This window comes from Palaemon carinicauda, chromosome 14, assembly GCF_036898095.1.
Source record: "Palaemon carinicauda isolate YSFRI2023 chromosome 14, ASM3689809v2, whole genome shotgun sequence".
NCBI lineage: Eukaryota > Metazoa > Arthropoda > Malacostraca > Decapoda > Palaemonidae > Palaemon > Palaemon carinicauda.
The window spans coordinates 124,098,410-124,116,641 of record NC_090738.1 but is presented as its reverse complement, the minus strand read 5'-3'; the positions used below and the strand labels follow the sequence as shown (position 1 = coordinate 124,116,641).

General features: G+C 42.0%; 1 protein-coding gene and 1 long non-coding RNA gene across 2 annotated transcripts in view; one reads left to right on the top strand and one right to left on the bottom strand.

The window, feature by feature from the left end:
- LOC137653743 (uncharacterized) overlaps positions 1–8,698 on the bottom strand; it is a 57,867-nt gene extending 49,169 nt beyond the window's left edge. The window contains exon 1 of the long non-coding RNA XR_011046539.1: positions 8,592–8,698. This is a non-coding gene — a long non-coding RNA (uncharacterized lncRNA). The remainder of the gene's footprint in view (positions 1–8,591) is intronic.
- An 874-nt stretch (positions 8,699–9,572) lies between these two features.
- Positions 9,573–15,150, top strand: LOC137653314 (zinc finger protein 43-like). The gene is made up of 2 exons (XM_068386682.1): positions 9,573–9,703; positions 12,868–15,150. The coding sequence occupies exon 2, from the start codon at positions 13,253–13,255 to the stop codon at positions 15,086–15,088; it is 1,836 nt and encodes a 611-aa protein (XP_068242783.1). The 5' UTR covers positions 9,573–9,703; positions 12,868–13,252; the 3' UTR covers positions 15,089–15,150.
- Positions 15,151–18,232: the final 3,082 nt, after the last annotated feature.

Sequence of the window (18,232 nt, the reverse complement as noted above, 5' to 3'; positions counted from 1 at the left end):
AAACGGAGCTACTGTCCGTTGTGACTGAGGGTCTAAAACAGCTGGTGCGGCAACAGACGGAGTTACTGCCTGTTGCGGTACCACCTTGCCTCTCTTGGGAGGTGTGCAGTCGTCGGATGACTGCAGCGAGTCCGAACTGACCCAGTGGCTACACCTGGGCCGTTGGACTTGCGCGGAAGGGACCGACTTGCACTTAAAAGCTGCAAGATTTGGTCCATGGTTTCTACGAGAAACCTCTTCCGCAGACGAGGAATAAAGGGCTCTCTCGTCTTTGTGTGGGTGGGGCGATCTCACGTCGGCAACGTGTGTAGATACGCCCGAAACCACGGAGGGAAAAACGTCTGTTCGTCGATCAAGGCCTGTGGAACCCATAAGTCGTTCGACATTACTTCTCCCCTGGGCTTGGGAGCTTGTAAGAGGTCCCGGACTAGGTGAACAACTGGCACGAACAGACGAACCCTCGGACGCAACACTGTAACACTTTGCGCATATCACTTTATCACTTTTGATTTTCTGTTTGCACTTATTTCACTGAAATCGAAACTTTAACTGATTTCTACCTGAAACACGCAATCCTATCCTTCATTAAAAGGTAGTAATTGCGAAAACAGTTTTACAATGCAACAGAAAAACATAAATAAAGATAAAGAATTCAGTGGCTGGAAAAGAGACTAAACACTAGATCAAATAAACTACGTTTACAATCTCTCACTGCATAAAGCCTGGGAACAAGAATAAAACTCTAGAAACGTTTTACCTTCTTCCCCTACAGCGACTAGGGAGAAGAGTAAAAAACGAATTCAGTGGCTGGAAAAGAGACTAAACACTAGATCAAATAAACTACGTTTACAATCTCTCACCGCCTAAAGCCTGGGAACAAGAATAAAACTCTAGAAACGTTTTACCTTCTTCCTCTACAGCGACTAGGGAGAAGAGTAAAAAACGAGAACAACGTTACCCGCTTGAACGAAACGTTTATTCTCCTCTCTCTCTCCCCGTCTCTATCTCTCTCTCTCTTCTCTCTTGACTTAGCACCTGAGAGAAGAGCCCAATTATATATCGTTAAAACATGTTATTTGCTAAAAGGAAAAAACTGAAAGGTTTCCCAAATAAAAAGTTCCTTTATTTAGAATTTAAACCATTTAAGCTAAGAAAGAATGAACGAAACGCTAGAATCGGTTTACTCTTACTGCAACGTGAAACCGTGAAACACTCTCTCTCTATCGTAACGATAGAGCGCATGTTGAACGTCCTGAACGTCAACAACTGCGGAGACTAAAAAACTAAACGTTAGTTCATCTTTGAAAACAGTACGAGACTATCAAAGAAATTCTTTCATAAAACATTAAAATTAAAAAGTATTAAATTCTAAAAAGGTTAAATACGATATGACGGGCTCAATGTTAATTAACTTCGGTTCCAAGTAAGGACCGCCTACTATTAGGAAAGGTCGCATATAAACAAACATAAAAATTAATTTTTTATAAGTTTATAAAAAATGGAAAGTTAATCGAAGAGGCCTATCAAGGCGGAGAGATATAAAATAAATAGATCTATAACTTGTTAAGCAAAATTACCAAAAACCTAAACACACTTCCGTCTAAGGGAAGGGTCGGCCATTTAAAAGTGAAAGAGAGTCCATACTCTCTTCGTCACCATAATTAAATGTATCGAAAACGAATTCAAGTTTTGAAATGAAGATAAAACCCCTGCATAGCGAAAGCTCAAAACGGGAATAGTGTACTTCACCAAATCGTTGTGAAAACAAATCCAGTTAGGGACGGCGTATTTAGTAGGTCCTGCCATTGGCACGACAGAGGAAAAATTGGTTCTTGTTGACAAGAAGTACCTGAGTACCTACTCGACAGATGGCGCTGTTGTTGTACACCCCCACCTGTATAGCGATCGCTGGCGTATCCCGACCGTAGGTTTTTTCTGTCGAGCAACAGAGTTGCAGCTACATGATCATCGGGTAAGATTAATATTGAAAAACACAATTTTCTTCTTCTTTGCTAGCTTAGCCTATTGCACAAGCAGCCACACCCTACACTCATCACAGGGTGATGCCCCATGCAGAAAACACAAAGTTGGTGGGGATCCAACAATGACTTCCTCATGAACATACAGCAACTTTGGCCAGGCTTGCCTGATCATGGAGTTTCTGTAAACAGCAAACCAGTAAACACAATATGCAAGGATGAAGGAAAAGTGAAAACAAACAGAGTACTAAACTGTGACCAAAGAAAAACTGATGGTTGCTCTCCCTGGCATGTGGGCACCCTCCCAGCAACTATAACTACCACAATAAAAATTCCCATGGTTCTTCAAGCTTCGGAAAAGTCACACTCTTATCATGAACAAATTAGAATACTGGGCAGTAATGATTCATAAAATGATAAGGTGGTATGGGTATGAAGTAGCTAATATGAGTGAGGCCCTGAGATTAAAAAGAGCTTTGAGTGGTAACTTGTTAGGGGTAGAGGATCAAGAGGCAGGTTGAGTTTGATCACTGATGACTAGATAGTGTAAGGACACCGCTCCCTCCGTCGTCCAGAAATTCAACAAATTGTCTATTTATTTAAATTCTCCTTTCACCACACCATGGCTTCCTATATATATGCATTCCGCTCCCTCAGAGCTACAATTTGACATATGTATTATTTCATTACATGTTTCTGTTTACTTGCAATTCGTGTATTTGTTCATGTGAGAAAACACATATATTTTGGCGGGAAGTTCAAGCTGAATTGGCGCCTACGCCATGCTACCTTTCCATCCGCACCCTGTATTATATTCCCACGCATGTTTGAATAAACTATCAGTTGATGTTGGTGACGCTTGTCTCACTGTCCTTACAACTGGTGACCCCGGAGTTGAAGTAGCATCAGCGGTTTTGGCTTTGCCATTAACGGACTTATTACGGCCGTGCTACCTTCTCTTTACTCCGTTACCTTAGGCGTAAGCTTCAGCCTTTGGTTCTCCCACACCTCGGTGCATGTAAGGCAGTAGGATGAGCTTAACCGACATATCAACTTCCCACCTCTTCGCCGATTCGTCGTCTGACCACAATGGCGGAAGCAACACACCCATCGCGCCCAGCGGCCTCGCCTCCACGCCCAAAGTCAAACTGCCGCCCTTTTCTCAACACAACACCGCTTCCTGGTTCCTGAGAGCAGACGTACTCTTCCAAGTTGCTAGACTCAGCGACTCCTGCGCCAAGGCCGACATTGTTCTCACCTCCATCCCAGAAGAGGTATTCCACAAGATTTCCCCATGGCTCGACGCCCAGGCCGGCCAAGTTTCATACGACGACCTGAGAACGAAACTCATCGGTATCTACTCCCTCTCCGTTTCAGCAAGGGCACAGAAAGTCCTGGACCTCGCCGGCAAGCCCATGGGTGACACCTCTCCTGTCGAGGTGTGGGACGAGTTAACCGGCCTACTTAAGCTCCCCGAAACAGACAGCAACGGCCGACGGCGGGAAATTAGCCTATCTCGCGAGATCTTCCTTCGACGCCTACCACAGGACATAAGGGCCCAATTGACAGACGCCGACACGCTTCCGATGAACGAACTCCTGTCGAAGGCTCAGAAGCTCCACGAGGCCTCCAAAGCATCTCGCCTCGGAGCATCATCAGTATCGTCTTCGTTCTCCTCCTTCAGCAGCTGCTCTTCCATAGACTCCTCAGCAACGGCCCCTGAGGACGACGAGATCAATGCTCTAGCAAGAAAGAAACCGCCACAACCGACACGACCAAACCCTAGGACTAACCCAGCATGGTGCTTCTACCACCAACAGTTCGGCAGCGACGCCAAGAAATGTAGGGCACCATGCAGTTTCCCTAGAAGACGACGACAGGTCCTCCTACTCACGCCAAATTCCGCCGCCTCCTGCCCCAGAAACTGAAGGATGCCAAACGCGCCTTTGAGGATATGGAACGCATGGTTATTTGTAAGAAAGCATCGAGCCCCTGGGTATCTCCCTTACACATGGTAAAAAAGCCTGACGGGTCCTGGAGACCTTGCAGCGACTACAGGCGCCTAAACCTCATCACGACGCCCAATCACTACCCTCTGCCCAACATGCAAGACCTAACGAATGCGTTGCACGGCAGGAAATATTTCACCAAGATGGACCTTCTCAAGTCTTACTTCCAGGTCCCCGTATTTCCGGAGGACATTCCGAAAACTGCCATTGTGACGCCGTTCGGATCCTATACCTTCGCATACTTAACCTTCGGTCTACGCAATGCCGGGGCGACCTTCCAACAACTAATGGATAGCATTCTGGGCGACCTACCATTCTGCGTCTGCTACGTCGACGACATCCTGATATTCTCGAAAACCAAGGAGGAACACCGGAGGCACGTCCGCACCGTCCTCAAACGCCTACAGGAGAACAGCCTGGTCATACGTTTCGACAAGTGCACGTTCGGCGCGGAAGGAGTGGACTTTCTTGGTCACCGCGTATCCTCGTGCGGGGTAAAACCCATGACATCCAAGGTTGACGCCATCAAAAGGTTCCCGATACCTACAACCACCCGCCAACTTCAGGAGTTCCTGGGGATGGTCAATTACTACAGACACTTCATCCCCAACGTCGCACAGACCCTAACACCCCTCGACAACGTCCTGAAAGGGAAAACAAAAAAAACTTGAGTGGGGTTTGCCCCAACAACAGGCATTCACCCGGACGAAGGATGCCCTCGCAAAAGCCACCACCCTGGCTTATTTCGTCGACAACGCGCCCCTGCGACTGACGACCGACGCCAGCAACGTCGCCTGTGGGGCTGTGCTGGAACAACTCGTCGATGGTTCTCCTCGACCGCTGGCATTCTTCAGCAAGAAATTGAAACCCGCCGAAACAAGATACAGCACCTTCGATAGGGAACTCCTCGCCGTCTACCTCAGGCACATCCTGGAGGGCACACCCTTCACAATCGCGACGGACCATCAACCCCTCGTACACGCTTTCACAAAATCGACAGACGCATGGTCCTCCCGACAACAACGTCATCTCGCAACAATCGCAGAATTCGGGTGCACCATACGCTACGTTCCAGGAAAGAAAAACCCAGTCGCGGACGCCCTTTCAAGGATTGAAATCAACGCAATCCACCTGGGAATTGATTACGCCAATCTCGCATCCGAACAGCGCACCGACCAAGAAGCACAGGATCACCTGACGGGGCCATCCGCGCTCAAGATAAATGCGATTTCCCTCAGACCAGCAGGAGTAACTATCCTCTGCGACACCAGCACCGGCCGCCCACGCCCCTGGATACCGGCCTCCTGCAGAAGAAAAATATTCGACATCATCCATGGACTTTCACACCCCTCAGGACGCACCACCGCTCGCCTTCTGTCTGAAAAGTTTGTCTGGCCAGGAATCAAAAAGGACGCCCGGGAATGGGGAAAGACATGCATCAACTGCCAATCAAGCAAAATCAGCCGTCACACCGAATCGGGGGTAAGAGATTTTCCCCAACCAAAAAGACGTTTCGGTCACATACACATCGACGTCGTGGGACCATTGCCGCCTTCCGGATCTGCTCGCTACCTGCTTACAATCATCGATCGCTCCACGAGGTGGTTGGAGGCATCGCCAATGACCGAAGCTACGACTCAAGCATGCGCCGAAGCCCTTTTGTCAAGCTGGGTGAGCAGATTTGGCATTCCTGACGACATCACGACAGACAGAGGCCCCGCTTTCCTCTCAGAAATATGGCTCGCTCTGGCAAACCTGATGGGGACAACACTCCACAGCACCACAGCATACAACCCCGCGGCAAACAGCATGGTCGAACGAACTAATCGCGCCCTCAAGGCGTCCCTGATGGCGAGCTGCACCGACGGGGACTGGAAATCACGACTTCCTTGGGTACTTCTCGACCTTCGCACCGCCCCTCGCGCAGATGGCGAGCCTTCGCCCTCCGAAAAGGTTTACGGGGAGGCGCTCGCAGTTCCTGGCGAATTCTTTCCCACATCAACCAACGACACGCAGCTGGATCATCTTAGGGACATCGCCAGGAAATTCAGGCCATGTCTCAAAACTTACCAGGACAGAACTAAGCATTTCAAGCCAAAGAACCTGGATGACTGCGGGTACGTTTTCGTCCGTGTCAACGCCCATCGACAACCACTAACCAGACCTTATCGAGGTCCCTACCGAGTAATTAAGAAGACGACGAAAGCCTTCCTTCTCGACGTGCATGGCCAAGAAGACTGGGTCTCAATAGACCGCGTGAAACCAGCGTTTCTCGAAGGGAGCGACACTGCCTCCGCCGGACCTGGCAGATCCAGAGTGCCACCTCAAAACAAGGCGCCCAATGAAAGAAAAATCAACAAACGACAACGAGAGGAAGAGATCCTTACGCCGACCGCCGACGCACCCCTCCGTTCAAAAACAAGAGGAACCCTCCGATGCCCGAAAAGATACGAAGATTAATCATCAGCCCTCTACGCCGCCCGATGTCTTGGGGGGGGGGGGGGGGGGGAGTACTTGTAAGGACACCGCTCCCTCCGTCGTCCAGAAATTCAACAAATTGTCTATTTATTTAAATTCTCCTTTCACCACACCGTGGCTTCCTATATATATGTATTACGCTCCCTCAGAGCTACAATTTGACATGTGTATTATTTCATTACATGTTTCTGTTTACTTGCAATTCGTGTATTTGTTCATGTGAGAAAACATATATTTTGGCGGGAAGTTCAAGCTGAATTGGCGCCTACACCATGCTACCTTTCCGTCCGCACCCTGTATTATATTCCCATGCATGTTTGAATAAACTATCAGTTGATGTTGGTGACGCTTGTCTCACTGTCCTTACAATAGATATCGGAGGAGGATGTATTTGAATAAAAATGGAAATCAGAGGAGGTTGTATTTGAATAAAAATACTGGTTACCTCAAAGCAACCAAACCACTACTTTGGAAAATTTAGGACGGTAAGCTAAACAACTTCTTTTATTATCCCGGTTATTATTATTATTATTATTACTTATTATTACTTACTAAGCTACAACCCTAGTTGGAAAAGCAGTATGCTATAAGCCCAGGGGCTCCAACAGGGAAAATAGCTCAGAGCGGAAAGGAAAAAAGGAAAATAAAATATTCTAAGAAGAGTAACAACAATAAATATCTCCTATATAAACTATAAAAACTTTAACAAAACAAGAGGAAGAGAAATAAGATAGGAGAGTGTGCTCGAGTGTACCCTCAAGCAAGAGAACTCTAACCCAAGACAGTGAAAGGCCATGGTACAGAGGCTATGGCACTACCCAAGACTAGAAAACAGTGGTTTGATTTTGGAGTGTCCTTCTCCTAGAAGAGCTGCTTACCATAGCTAAAGAGTCTCTTCTACCCTTACCAAGAGGAAAGTGGCACTGAACAATTACAGTGCAGTAACCCCTTGGGTGATGAAGAATTGTTTGGTAATCTGTGTTGTCAGGTGTATGAGGATAGAGGAGAATATGTAAAGAATATGCCAGACTATTCAGTGTGTATGTAGGCAAAGGGAAAATGAACCGTAACCAGAGAGAAGGATCCAATGTAGTACTATCTGGCCAGTCAAAAGACCCCATAACTCTCTAGCGGTAGTATCTCAACGGGTTAATAAGAACCAAGCTATTCATATTTATGGGTTCAAACTAGTGTACAACTAATGATTAATTGAATAAGATGTTTAAAATCGTTTGGGGAAAAAAGGTTAATCTAACATATATATATCTAAATAAGTTAGGTCAGGTTAGGACAGGTGTTAGATAGAGATGTATTCCTTTACTTCTTGTTTCCTTATCAACTCAGAAAAATTTCCCGCTCTTTCTCTTAACCTAAATTATTGTTTATCTTGGAAGAGGACCTCTATCCTAATGCTATTGAACTGTATAAATTGAACTTCTAAATAGTATTCCAAATTTCCAAAGTTATTAAGTGGTCTGCATCTTCCTGTACATAGGGAAAAAACTTGGGCAATCATATAGGAAATACCTGTTTTCAAGTAGAAAATTGATATGGAGATGGTTTGGTCATACTCTTCGCACTCCCCAAGAGATATTAGTTCATCAAAAGTTCAGCTGCGTTCCTAAAGGCACTAGAAGGGTTGGAAGACCTAGGCCTATATGGCTGAGGGATATGAATCGCGAAATAGATGTTGAATGGAGCAGTATTGAATTAAAAGCTCAAGATAAAGACTAATGGCGAAATCTAACCGAGCCCTTTACGTCAATAGGCGTAGGAGGAAATGAGGAAATTAGAAAAGCTTTTCTCGATCGTAACTAAAATAAAACCGAAATTCCGTGCTTCCTAGGCATAGTTTCTCCAAAAAGGTGTCTACACGGTTTCTTTATCCTTAACTAACCTGCTGTTCTTCCCATGTCTTTTCACATTTCAAGTTCTTCGTTGAAAAGTTGCCCAGAATGTACCTTAATCTTAATTATCCTTAGACAACTACGTTACCAATTATAGTCCAAATTACAACAATAACAAGCCAGAATACCAAGACGGTTTGGTTGTCCAACAACTTAAAATGTTACCTATCCTAAAACTAAGGAAATTGGTGTTAACATAATTACGAAAATTCACTTACACCAATGATTGATCATTGCTCGAAGTGCATGTTACGCCCGAAACTTGTTACTCTTAACTAACGTAAATTAAATAAAAATGTATACGCTCCTGTAGTATCTGTCTCTCGTATTTTCAGTCCCCTATCAACATTTTATTTGTAGATAACTTTATCATACTCAAAGTAAAGTAAATTAGCAATATTTTACGACTAGAGTACTGCATTATTTCTAATCGGATTTGATTTACGAAATAATGCCATTCAGCCACCAATTAAGTGCAAAGACACACGAATAAAAACAGTAAAGTTATGATCATCGGTAGAATTTGTTAAGCTTACATTCCTTCAATCGTGACAGTAAAATCAAACTAGCAAATAATATGTCATGTATCATAAAAACATTAACACTATTATAACGAATAACTTTTCAATTTCAGGATCTCTCTTTCTCTTTACCTTGAGTCTGACATTCTTAATCTTTCGTCACACCAAAGACATTGTAGATAGTAATTTTTTGTTTATTTTTCCCCATATCCCCCTCATTATTGCTAAGCTTTAATAAAAGAAAAAATGTCAAAAGAACCTTTTTTCCTTTAACAATATAAATCTTTCTTCAATTCATGAGCAGCCATCACAAATTCTCAATGCCATCCTCTTGCAATATTTTTGAAAAATATGTAAATTTTGAAATCGTTGCCACGTTATTAACCGTAAAACTTTCCTAATTAGGCAGACATTGAATGTTGATAAAACCACACACACATATATATATCTATCTACTTATCTATCTATCTATCTATCTATCTATATACATACACATACACACACACACACACACACACACACATATATATATATATATATATATATATATATATATATATATATATATATATATATATATATATATATATATATATCCATGTGTGTGTAAATTAAAAACAAGTTTTCAAATTTCTTACATTTACACTTTTCAAGATGGAGGCTCTGTAGTGGTTACATATTTAATCAAATTCAAGTGTATTAGACATCAATATTTACGTTATGAGAGAAACTTTATACTTATACTAAGCTTAAGTTTTTTTTAAGTTAGTAACCCAGATAACACAAGTATATCATAGCCCACCTCATAGGTAAGAAACCATATCATACTGTAAGAATTAAGGTGTAATGCAAATTTAAGGATTTTGGCCTGTTTTGTAGGTCATGCTACTTTTATTTGGCAACTTTGGCTACAGAAAATCGGAGGGGCCTTTGTATAACGACGGACAAGAACACGAACATAGAACAGTATTTAACCTACCTTAACCTACAAGTCATGTCCTTACCTACTTAACTAACTGGGGGGGGACTTAACCCTCCCTGCGACTCCTCTTACACTGACGTATTCTTAGCGTTAAAGTGGGTGGAGCCTTTGTATATCAGAGGCCAGTTCTTCCCATTTGGATTAAAAATGGACATCAACTAACCTAAAATTTCCCCCCCTAACCTAACCTACAAGCCATGTCCTTACCTACTTAACTAATGGAGGGGTTAACGCCCCCCTGCAACCCCCCTTACACTGCCGTATTCTAAGTTAGACATAATAATACATACAGGTGGCCGGTATTGTTGTGATTTTCACCAGTTTATTAAATCTGCCCGATGTACTGGGCGGATCGCAAGGCCTTGAAGAGGCGAGATTCCCAAAACCTTCCAGGAGTTAACTAAAATACGGCGACAAAATTTACAATTTTATTATAAAAATAAACTCTGATAAAGACAAACAACATTCTTAAGCATTCACAAGACTTAATGAAAAATCAAGACTGACTTTTGGGAATCTCGCCTCTTCAAGGCCTTGCGATCCGCCCAGTACATCGGGCAGATTTAATAAACTGGTGAAAATCACAACAGGTATCATACATACACCCCAAGCGGGTTTACACGGTCGAACGCTATTCGACAGACAAGTGTTTGAAGTGATGTTCGAATGTGTGAACAGGGTATTTGGTTGATGGACATGTTCGTCGAAGAGTTCAAAGAAAGTCTGTTTTCACCTGACTCTTGTTAGTGGGGCTTTCCATTGTCCACAAACCCTATGCATTTGTGACTGACTTAACCTCTCTGAACCATTTGAGAAGCAGGTTCGACAACCGATTTCAACGAACCGTTCAACCGTGTGAACCCTGCTATAGGGTAGAAAATAAGTTAGGGAATGTGAATCTTGAATGCTCATAATTTTTGGTGGAAGGTTAAGTAAACTAACCCTAGAGTTGAATAGTGACACACCGTCCTCAGGTTAGGTTTGGAAAGACTCAGGTTTTGATCCTTACTAGCACCAGTAATAGGATAAATGTGAATTATCCTAATTTACTATTAAACTATAAACTGCTGTCACATGAACATATTTTCTGGTCTCTTATTGCATCTTGATATCAGTTCAGTTTACACAAGGTGATCCATTGCGAGATATAAAGTGAAGATGCCAATGATAGTCAACTTGTAAAATTTAAAAAGTTCCACTGATGGCAATACAGTATAGTTTAAATCCATACAATAAAGCCATATTTCATCTGCACTATTGGGGGTTATATTTTAAGTCAATGAAAAATTTATTGTTTAATTACTACATAATAATAAGGAAGAGTTTTAACACTAGCAAAGCTCATTTACTCAAAATATCTTTCATTTTCTTTGGTCTATTAATTTCAAATCGTTGTTCCTATACATAATAAAATTCTGCGACCTTTAATAGGAGTACTACTTCAGCAAAGCTGGAATGCCTGTCAAGCTTAATAAAGGGGTAAACATAGTTTTGATCCCCAGTGGTGTAGCGACATACTTTTCCTTGCGTCCTGCTTAGGCCCAATTTATGCTGGGTGCTTGCTCTTTCCAGGTTGTTTGTGTGTTTACTTGTGCTTTCATAATGGCTAAATGGGAAGAAATGCACCTTTGACCTTGCAAGCCCTGCCAAGGTTGTGGCCAGTTTACAAGTAAAGCTGAAATAGACCCTCATTCCTTGGTCTAAATGAAAGTAAAGCTACCAGTCGGGTGGGCAGGGCCTGCAGGATCACCGGCAGCCAGCTGTGTTCACTCCATTTTGTGCAGAAGATTTAAACATTAAAATTCTATATAGTACATGAAAATCTAAGTGTTGTGCTATATCTAAAAATTTTGAGTATTTAAGATAAGTTCTCTTATTAAAGGTCTCCGGTTTGTATGGATAGGAAAAATACATATTGAATAAAAGAATTTGTTTTTTTTTTATCTTCTCCATATGGTAGTACAGGCCTTATTTACCCATCATAATCCTTTGATTTTTCTAATAATGGTACATAATTATTCATAAAAAAATTAGAAGTTTATCTACCGTATTTCTAACACATTTACTGCTCTTCGAACTCATGCTTGACATTCTAGTGTATCTCCCAGGTGACAGTAGTGCTCTATCTTCTCTGACACCTTTTCATCTATCACAAGAGTGAGAATCTTATTCCATGTAGATTCTGTAATCCCCGGTATCTGTTACTTTTGGTAAATGGGACGTATTCACCCCCACACCTTTCCCACAACAATTACATGAAAAACTTATTTTCATTTTTTAGTCACCAGTAACTTCGTTTTACTTTGTTGACTTTCGGTCTCCTCCATTCCTCTTTTTAAACATTTCCCTCACTTCTTCCTTTGAATCCAATGCTTACACACACTCATTTGCAAACAGCAGTTAACCCTTTTACCCCCAGGCTATTTGGAACTTTCCAACCCTTAACCCCCAGGCTGTTTTTTTTTTTTCAAGCACATTTTGTAATATATATATTTTAAATTGCTCTAACAGCCTTAATTTTCATCATAGAAAGGTCAGGTTGGTCTCATTCTTTTGTAAAATGCCTGAAGTTTTTCATAAAGTTATAAGAAATATGCAAAAAAAAAAAATGTAAATAGCAGTTTTTTGCAAGGATGTACCAGTACGTCCGTGGGGGTAAGGGGATGAGTTTTGTGAAACGTACCAGTACGTCCATTGGGGGTAAAAAGGTTAACCTAATTCGTGTCTTCCTCCATTTCTATGATTAACTACAAAAGGGTTCAATGCTGATCATTAATGGAGTCCATTTATCTCCGACTTCCGATATCCCTACCATTGGCTAGCTTAAAAGAACTGATAATTGTAACAAAACAAAGATAAAGAATTGACTATTAACAAAAGACCAGAGGATATACTGTTCATAAAACAAGTGTAATACTGAAAGCATTACCCTATATTTTGTAACTGTTATAATTTAGCTCAGTCTTCTATGTTTTTTTTTTTTTTTCTCAGGATCTGCTGAAATGAAGTTGGACATTTTACCCTCTTTGAGTTACTTATACTGATGGATTAACTTCACAGGATCATCATCAAGTAACAAAGCAGGGACACTTATTTTTACCCTGTACAGTACTGTAACTGAATTATTCCTCTATAAAAATGTGACATTTTATACGAGACTGATAGGAATTTTGTTACTCCTAAGTACCTTAATAGATAAGTATATTCTTTATTTGAGAATAACTGTATTGCTGGATATTAATTTTTACTTCCTGGTACAGTATATGCTATCTGTTTTCAAATGGGAATTACAAATGCTCATGATTGTATGTTTGAAAAATTGTTTACCATCTTACATCTCATTACATTTCATATTGTTACTTAATATATTCAAGTTATGAATACTGATATGGGGCACTATGTGTGTTCTTTGTGTAACATTTCTTTTGGGGAATTGTCTATTCTTCACCTTCACATGGGAGTTCATGTAGAATTCGTGGGCCCAAAAGATAGATTTCCTAGTGAAATACCAGAGATTAACACTGTGTCTGAAGGCAAGAAAAATTCTGATGGCAAAGAAGAGTATCAGTGTACAGTATGCCACAAGTATTTCAGCAACCGTAGTGTTTTTTCACTTCATAATCTTGCTCACCACGAGGGTAAAAGTTTCCAGTGCAAAATATGTGGAAAAGTTTTCTCGTCAAAAAGTGGTGTGTATAATCATGTCTGTAGTCACATAAGTGAAAGGCTTTGTAGGTGCACTAGAGGTCATCTTTCCCTGCAAGGAAAGGACAATCAGCCAAGACTATTTGAGAGTGCCGAGGATTTACTAAAATGCAATGTGTGTGATGGAGGGTTTAGCTCAAAGAAAAGATTAGAAAATCATATTAATAAGCACAAGGAACATAGTTGCCCCATTTGTAAAATACCTTATAAAGGGCCACTTGATTACGATAAGCACATGAGACGCCATTTTCAAGTTTCGGTACATTTATTTCGATGCGAGATATGTTTTGAAACATTTTGTAACAAAGAAGAGAGAGATTACCACATGAAAATTCACCAATCCCCACACAGTGTGGAAGTGGATTTGATCAGTCGCAGTTGTGATCCAAAGACTTCTGCATTGAAAGATGGGAAAATTACAAATGACAGTGCAAGTACTTCAGAAGATATGGTCTCCAAACGATTTAAATCAGACCATTTGCAAGAAAGTGGTAGAAACTTTGAACAGTGTCTCGGTTCAGGTAAAGGGAGTGATCTGCACAGTACACTTAAGGGGGTCAGGGTTTTACGTGGGACAATAAGTGAGATATCTAAAAAAGCACACAATCATTCAGGCAACGAAACAATGGGGAATACTAGTGAAGTCAACATCAAAGAGTTCTCAAATTTCAAGTCCCACAAAGATTTTTCGGCTACAGTTGGGAATAGCAATATTAATTTCAATATGAAATCTAGTGCTGTTGAAGAAATTGGAAAATATGAGTGCAAGCTGTGTTTGACTGTGGTGAGAGAAAAGCATGCGTTTTGGCAGCATTTGGTGGAGCATTCTGAGGATGTGCCTTTAACATGTAAAATTTGTGTGGAAGTCTTTGATGACGTAGATTCGTGGAAGATTCACACAAAACAGAAATGTAGTTGTGCCCTTTGTGGAAAGATGATAAAAAGAGCGAATTATGGTCAACACAAAAAAATCTGCCCAATCAGTTACCCCTTTAAGTGTCGTGTTTGTATCAAAAGATTCTCATCGTCAGAAGTCTTTAGAGACCATATGAAAACACATTCCCAAGAGAAGTCATGCAGATGCAAAGTCTGTGGGGAAGTGCTTCTTTTGAAATATGAAGTAGAGAGGCACAACAAAATGCATGGGGAAGAAAGTGTAGAACCAGTTTCCATGAGTGAGGATGAGGATGATCCCTCCTCCGCTACAAGTGCCAATGATCCTTCACATGACGTGAAATCAATTCAGTCATTGCAAAATGTGGATATGTCTTATGAAGAAAGGGATGAAAAAATACCACTATCTTCAATAAGAAAGTTATGTTCAATTGATTACAGTTCAGTGAACTCTCTTGATACCATAATTGTCAAGGAAGAACCATTATTTGAAGAGGATAAACTTTTTAATGACAAAGATACAAAAGACATAGAGCAAGATAATTTTGTGATAATGACTGGCGAAGTAGATAATTTTATTGTGGATGAAAGTGTAGAGGATCCATTAGCATAAACTTTTTCTAACCTTTTATTTTTGTACTAAATTATAAGAATTAATAAAGAGTAAACAAACCACCTAGTTAAAATTCATGTATGCTTAGATTGGAGGATATATTTTCAACTGTTCTAACACAAAGTACAGTGAACCCTCGCTACTTCGCGGTTCGACCATCGCGGATTCACCACTTCGCGGATTTTTTCCATAACCCATATATATACAGTATATATATATATATATATATATATATATATATATATATATATATATATATATATATATATATATATATATATATATATATATATATATATGTATGCATGTATTTATGTATATATGTATGTATGTATATATGTAGGTATGTATATGTGTATACATATAAATATATATACACACATATATATTTCTGGGCTCGAACCTGTGCCGCCCAGTGAATAAGCTCCATTTAGCACTTATTCTTAGGTAATTTACTGCTAAATATACCAGAGAAAAAATGTAAAGGAGTGCTAGGTTAACTAGCTCGCTCACCTATTGGTGTCGGTATAAAATTGGGCGTATATTCCAGAGGTCCCGCACTATTTAGATTAATCCACGACAGAGAACCCCAATAGAGGAGAGCCGTTCAACCTCACTCGGTACTACTAACAATGCATCCGCTCAGAACCCAACTCCTTTTAGCACGACGAGTAAAGTAACCCGCATTTTTGTGGTGCTCTCGAATTTTGGTTATTTTCTAGTGAATTATGGCTTCTTCGTCGGTTTCCCAGGAGACACCGTCTAAGTTAAGTACCAAGCTGGGTTTTACTGTGTTTTGAGCAACCTAGATCGTTTAATATTTATATTATAGGAGTTTATTCTCTTTGTTCATACCGATCTTGCTTGATTTCACTACAGTTGGTACTCCTGTTTTTGAGAGCTTTTAATTTTCACTTGCGGTGTTACTATGTGTATTATTTTTATTATCAAATATTATTTGTTATTGTGAATATTCATTATTTAGCGTTTAGAATCCTCGTGGTTCAATTTTTGGGCCGATATCATTTACGTATCGCTATGGCTGCCGACCTTCGTGCTAAGGCGGCAATGTTATTTTTAGCCATCAGGTGTGTCTTTTGTGATTTAATTATTTATGTTGCATGCCTTGCCCAAAAATTTTCTATGTGTTTATTCATATATTTAACGCTATTATTATTATTATAATGAATATTTGTGCCATTACTCCGTTTGATCTGTCTGGTTGGGGATCGTCAGTTGGCAGCCCTGCTGCCTCGTATCACGTGATCCTCCCCCACGCTCCCCCTCTAGCTAGGTGGGAGGCTAGGCTTCTCCCCCCTCCACTAAGGGACCGTTGCCTTCCCTCCTTTTAGAGGGGGTAGTTAAGTGTTTATGGACTTTGTCCTCCGGGTGGCCCGGCGGTTTCGTCTCTGTCTAGTCTGGTTGGCCACCGGTCAACAGAGTTGGATCCCGGTGCACCCTATTTTATATTCACTTTTCATTCTGGCTTATGTTATACGAAACCCTCCGGGTTCGATTGGCAGTTCTTAGCTACAGTTCCGCCCCCCTATTATTTTATAACATTTCCTAGGATGATTATATATGACAGATCACTACCCCGGAGTCCCTAAAGGAATTGGTATTGAATATACCTTTATTTCCCGGCCCGGGGTCTACCCCGCCCCGGGAAATCAGACACCATGTGTCTTAATTCCTTGTTATTGCATCCTTTTTTATGCTCCCGGCTTGACCGGAATGGATGGCTATACTTTAGTTTCAAGTTAGACTTATGTTTAGGCCCGGGACCTCCAGTCCCGCCCCTATGTAAGAATATTACAGTTAAGCTCTAACCTTGCGTTAGACCTATGTTAGGCCCGGGTCCTCCGGACCCGCCCCTATTTAAGAGAATTACAGTTTCTCATATACTATTCTTTTTATAGATGGTGCATTGTCTGACGCCGGCCTGTGCAGCTGTTCTGCACCAGCCTTGTGGCCACTCCGTCTGCCGATCTCACGCCCCTTGTGGGGTTCAACTGGAAGACGTTGTGGTATGGCACCCGGATAACTGTGTGATTTGCTTCGACCTCATCACTACCCTTGGATCTGACTCGGTGAGTCCCGTTGGCTATATTGCCTTCTTATTTTATTTACTATTAGTAAGATATATATGGTCTTGAAGGACCATTGGGAGTCTCCCTTTTATAATTCCCACTATTATTTCAGGCATCCCCGGAGCAAAAGTCTGCGGCTCGGGCCACACTGAAGGTGTGGGTTGGTGGGTTTGCCCGGAATGTGAAGTCTAAGCGGCCGTACGTCCTATCTGAGGACTACTGCATCATGGTTTACCCCAACGCCAAGTCTTCAGCTGCTGTGGCTAGGCATGTGGCAGCTCCCATCATTGCCCACATTGATGCCACTATAACGGGTCTCATCGACCCAGAGCAAGATCCATCGAACGCCCCCGGAGGTCTGGAGGATAATGTTGCCTCCATGAACCTGGACGTCGAACCAATGTTGCTAGACGAGCCGGATACAGGTAGGGTGGTAAGTGAGGCAGGTGTGTCCGGCGCTGAGATTCCTATCCTCAGCCCCGCTCTTTCTTCTTCTTCTGATCGCTCTTCTTTTCTTGGATTTTCTGGGGACCGTGATTCGTCTCAACGTTCATACCCGGTTCCCCCTAAGGATAAGTCTACTTCAAGGACCTTACCCAAAGCCCGCAAGCCTCACAAGACTTCTCATGGCTCTAAACATTGTACGAACCCGTCTTCAAAGACCTCTGGTTCCTCCTCTAAGTCTCACGACCCGGGAGTTCCTTCCGCCCCTCCTGCTGCTAGCCCGGGCCTTTCCGAATCAGCCATGCTTCGCATCGTGTCGGAGATGCAGGCAAAGTTGGTTTCGGAGATGCAGTCGAGGATGGACTCGATGTTCTCTAACTTCGGTCAGAGAATTGGGGCTTTAGAGCAAGGAGCTCCGGAGAGAGTCCAAAGCTCTCTCATCCCGGATGCCTCTAAGCTCCCGCCGTTTGCCAAGAACAACCCCTGGCGGATGGCTCTTCATTCCCCGTTCTCAGACGGAATGTTGACTCTGGAGGGCCTTGGCACTCGTCCTCTAGAGGACTTTGAATTCTTTCCTCCTGGTCTGGCATTTCCATTTCATGGTTATGCC

Bases quoted from the DNA above. Each gene is read 5' to 3' on its own strand.
- LOC137653314 (XM_068386682.1), top strand. From the start codon at position 13,253: ATGAATACTGATATGGGGCACTATGTGTGTTCTTTGTGTAACATTTCT.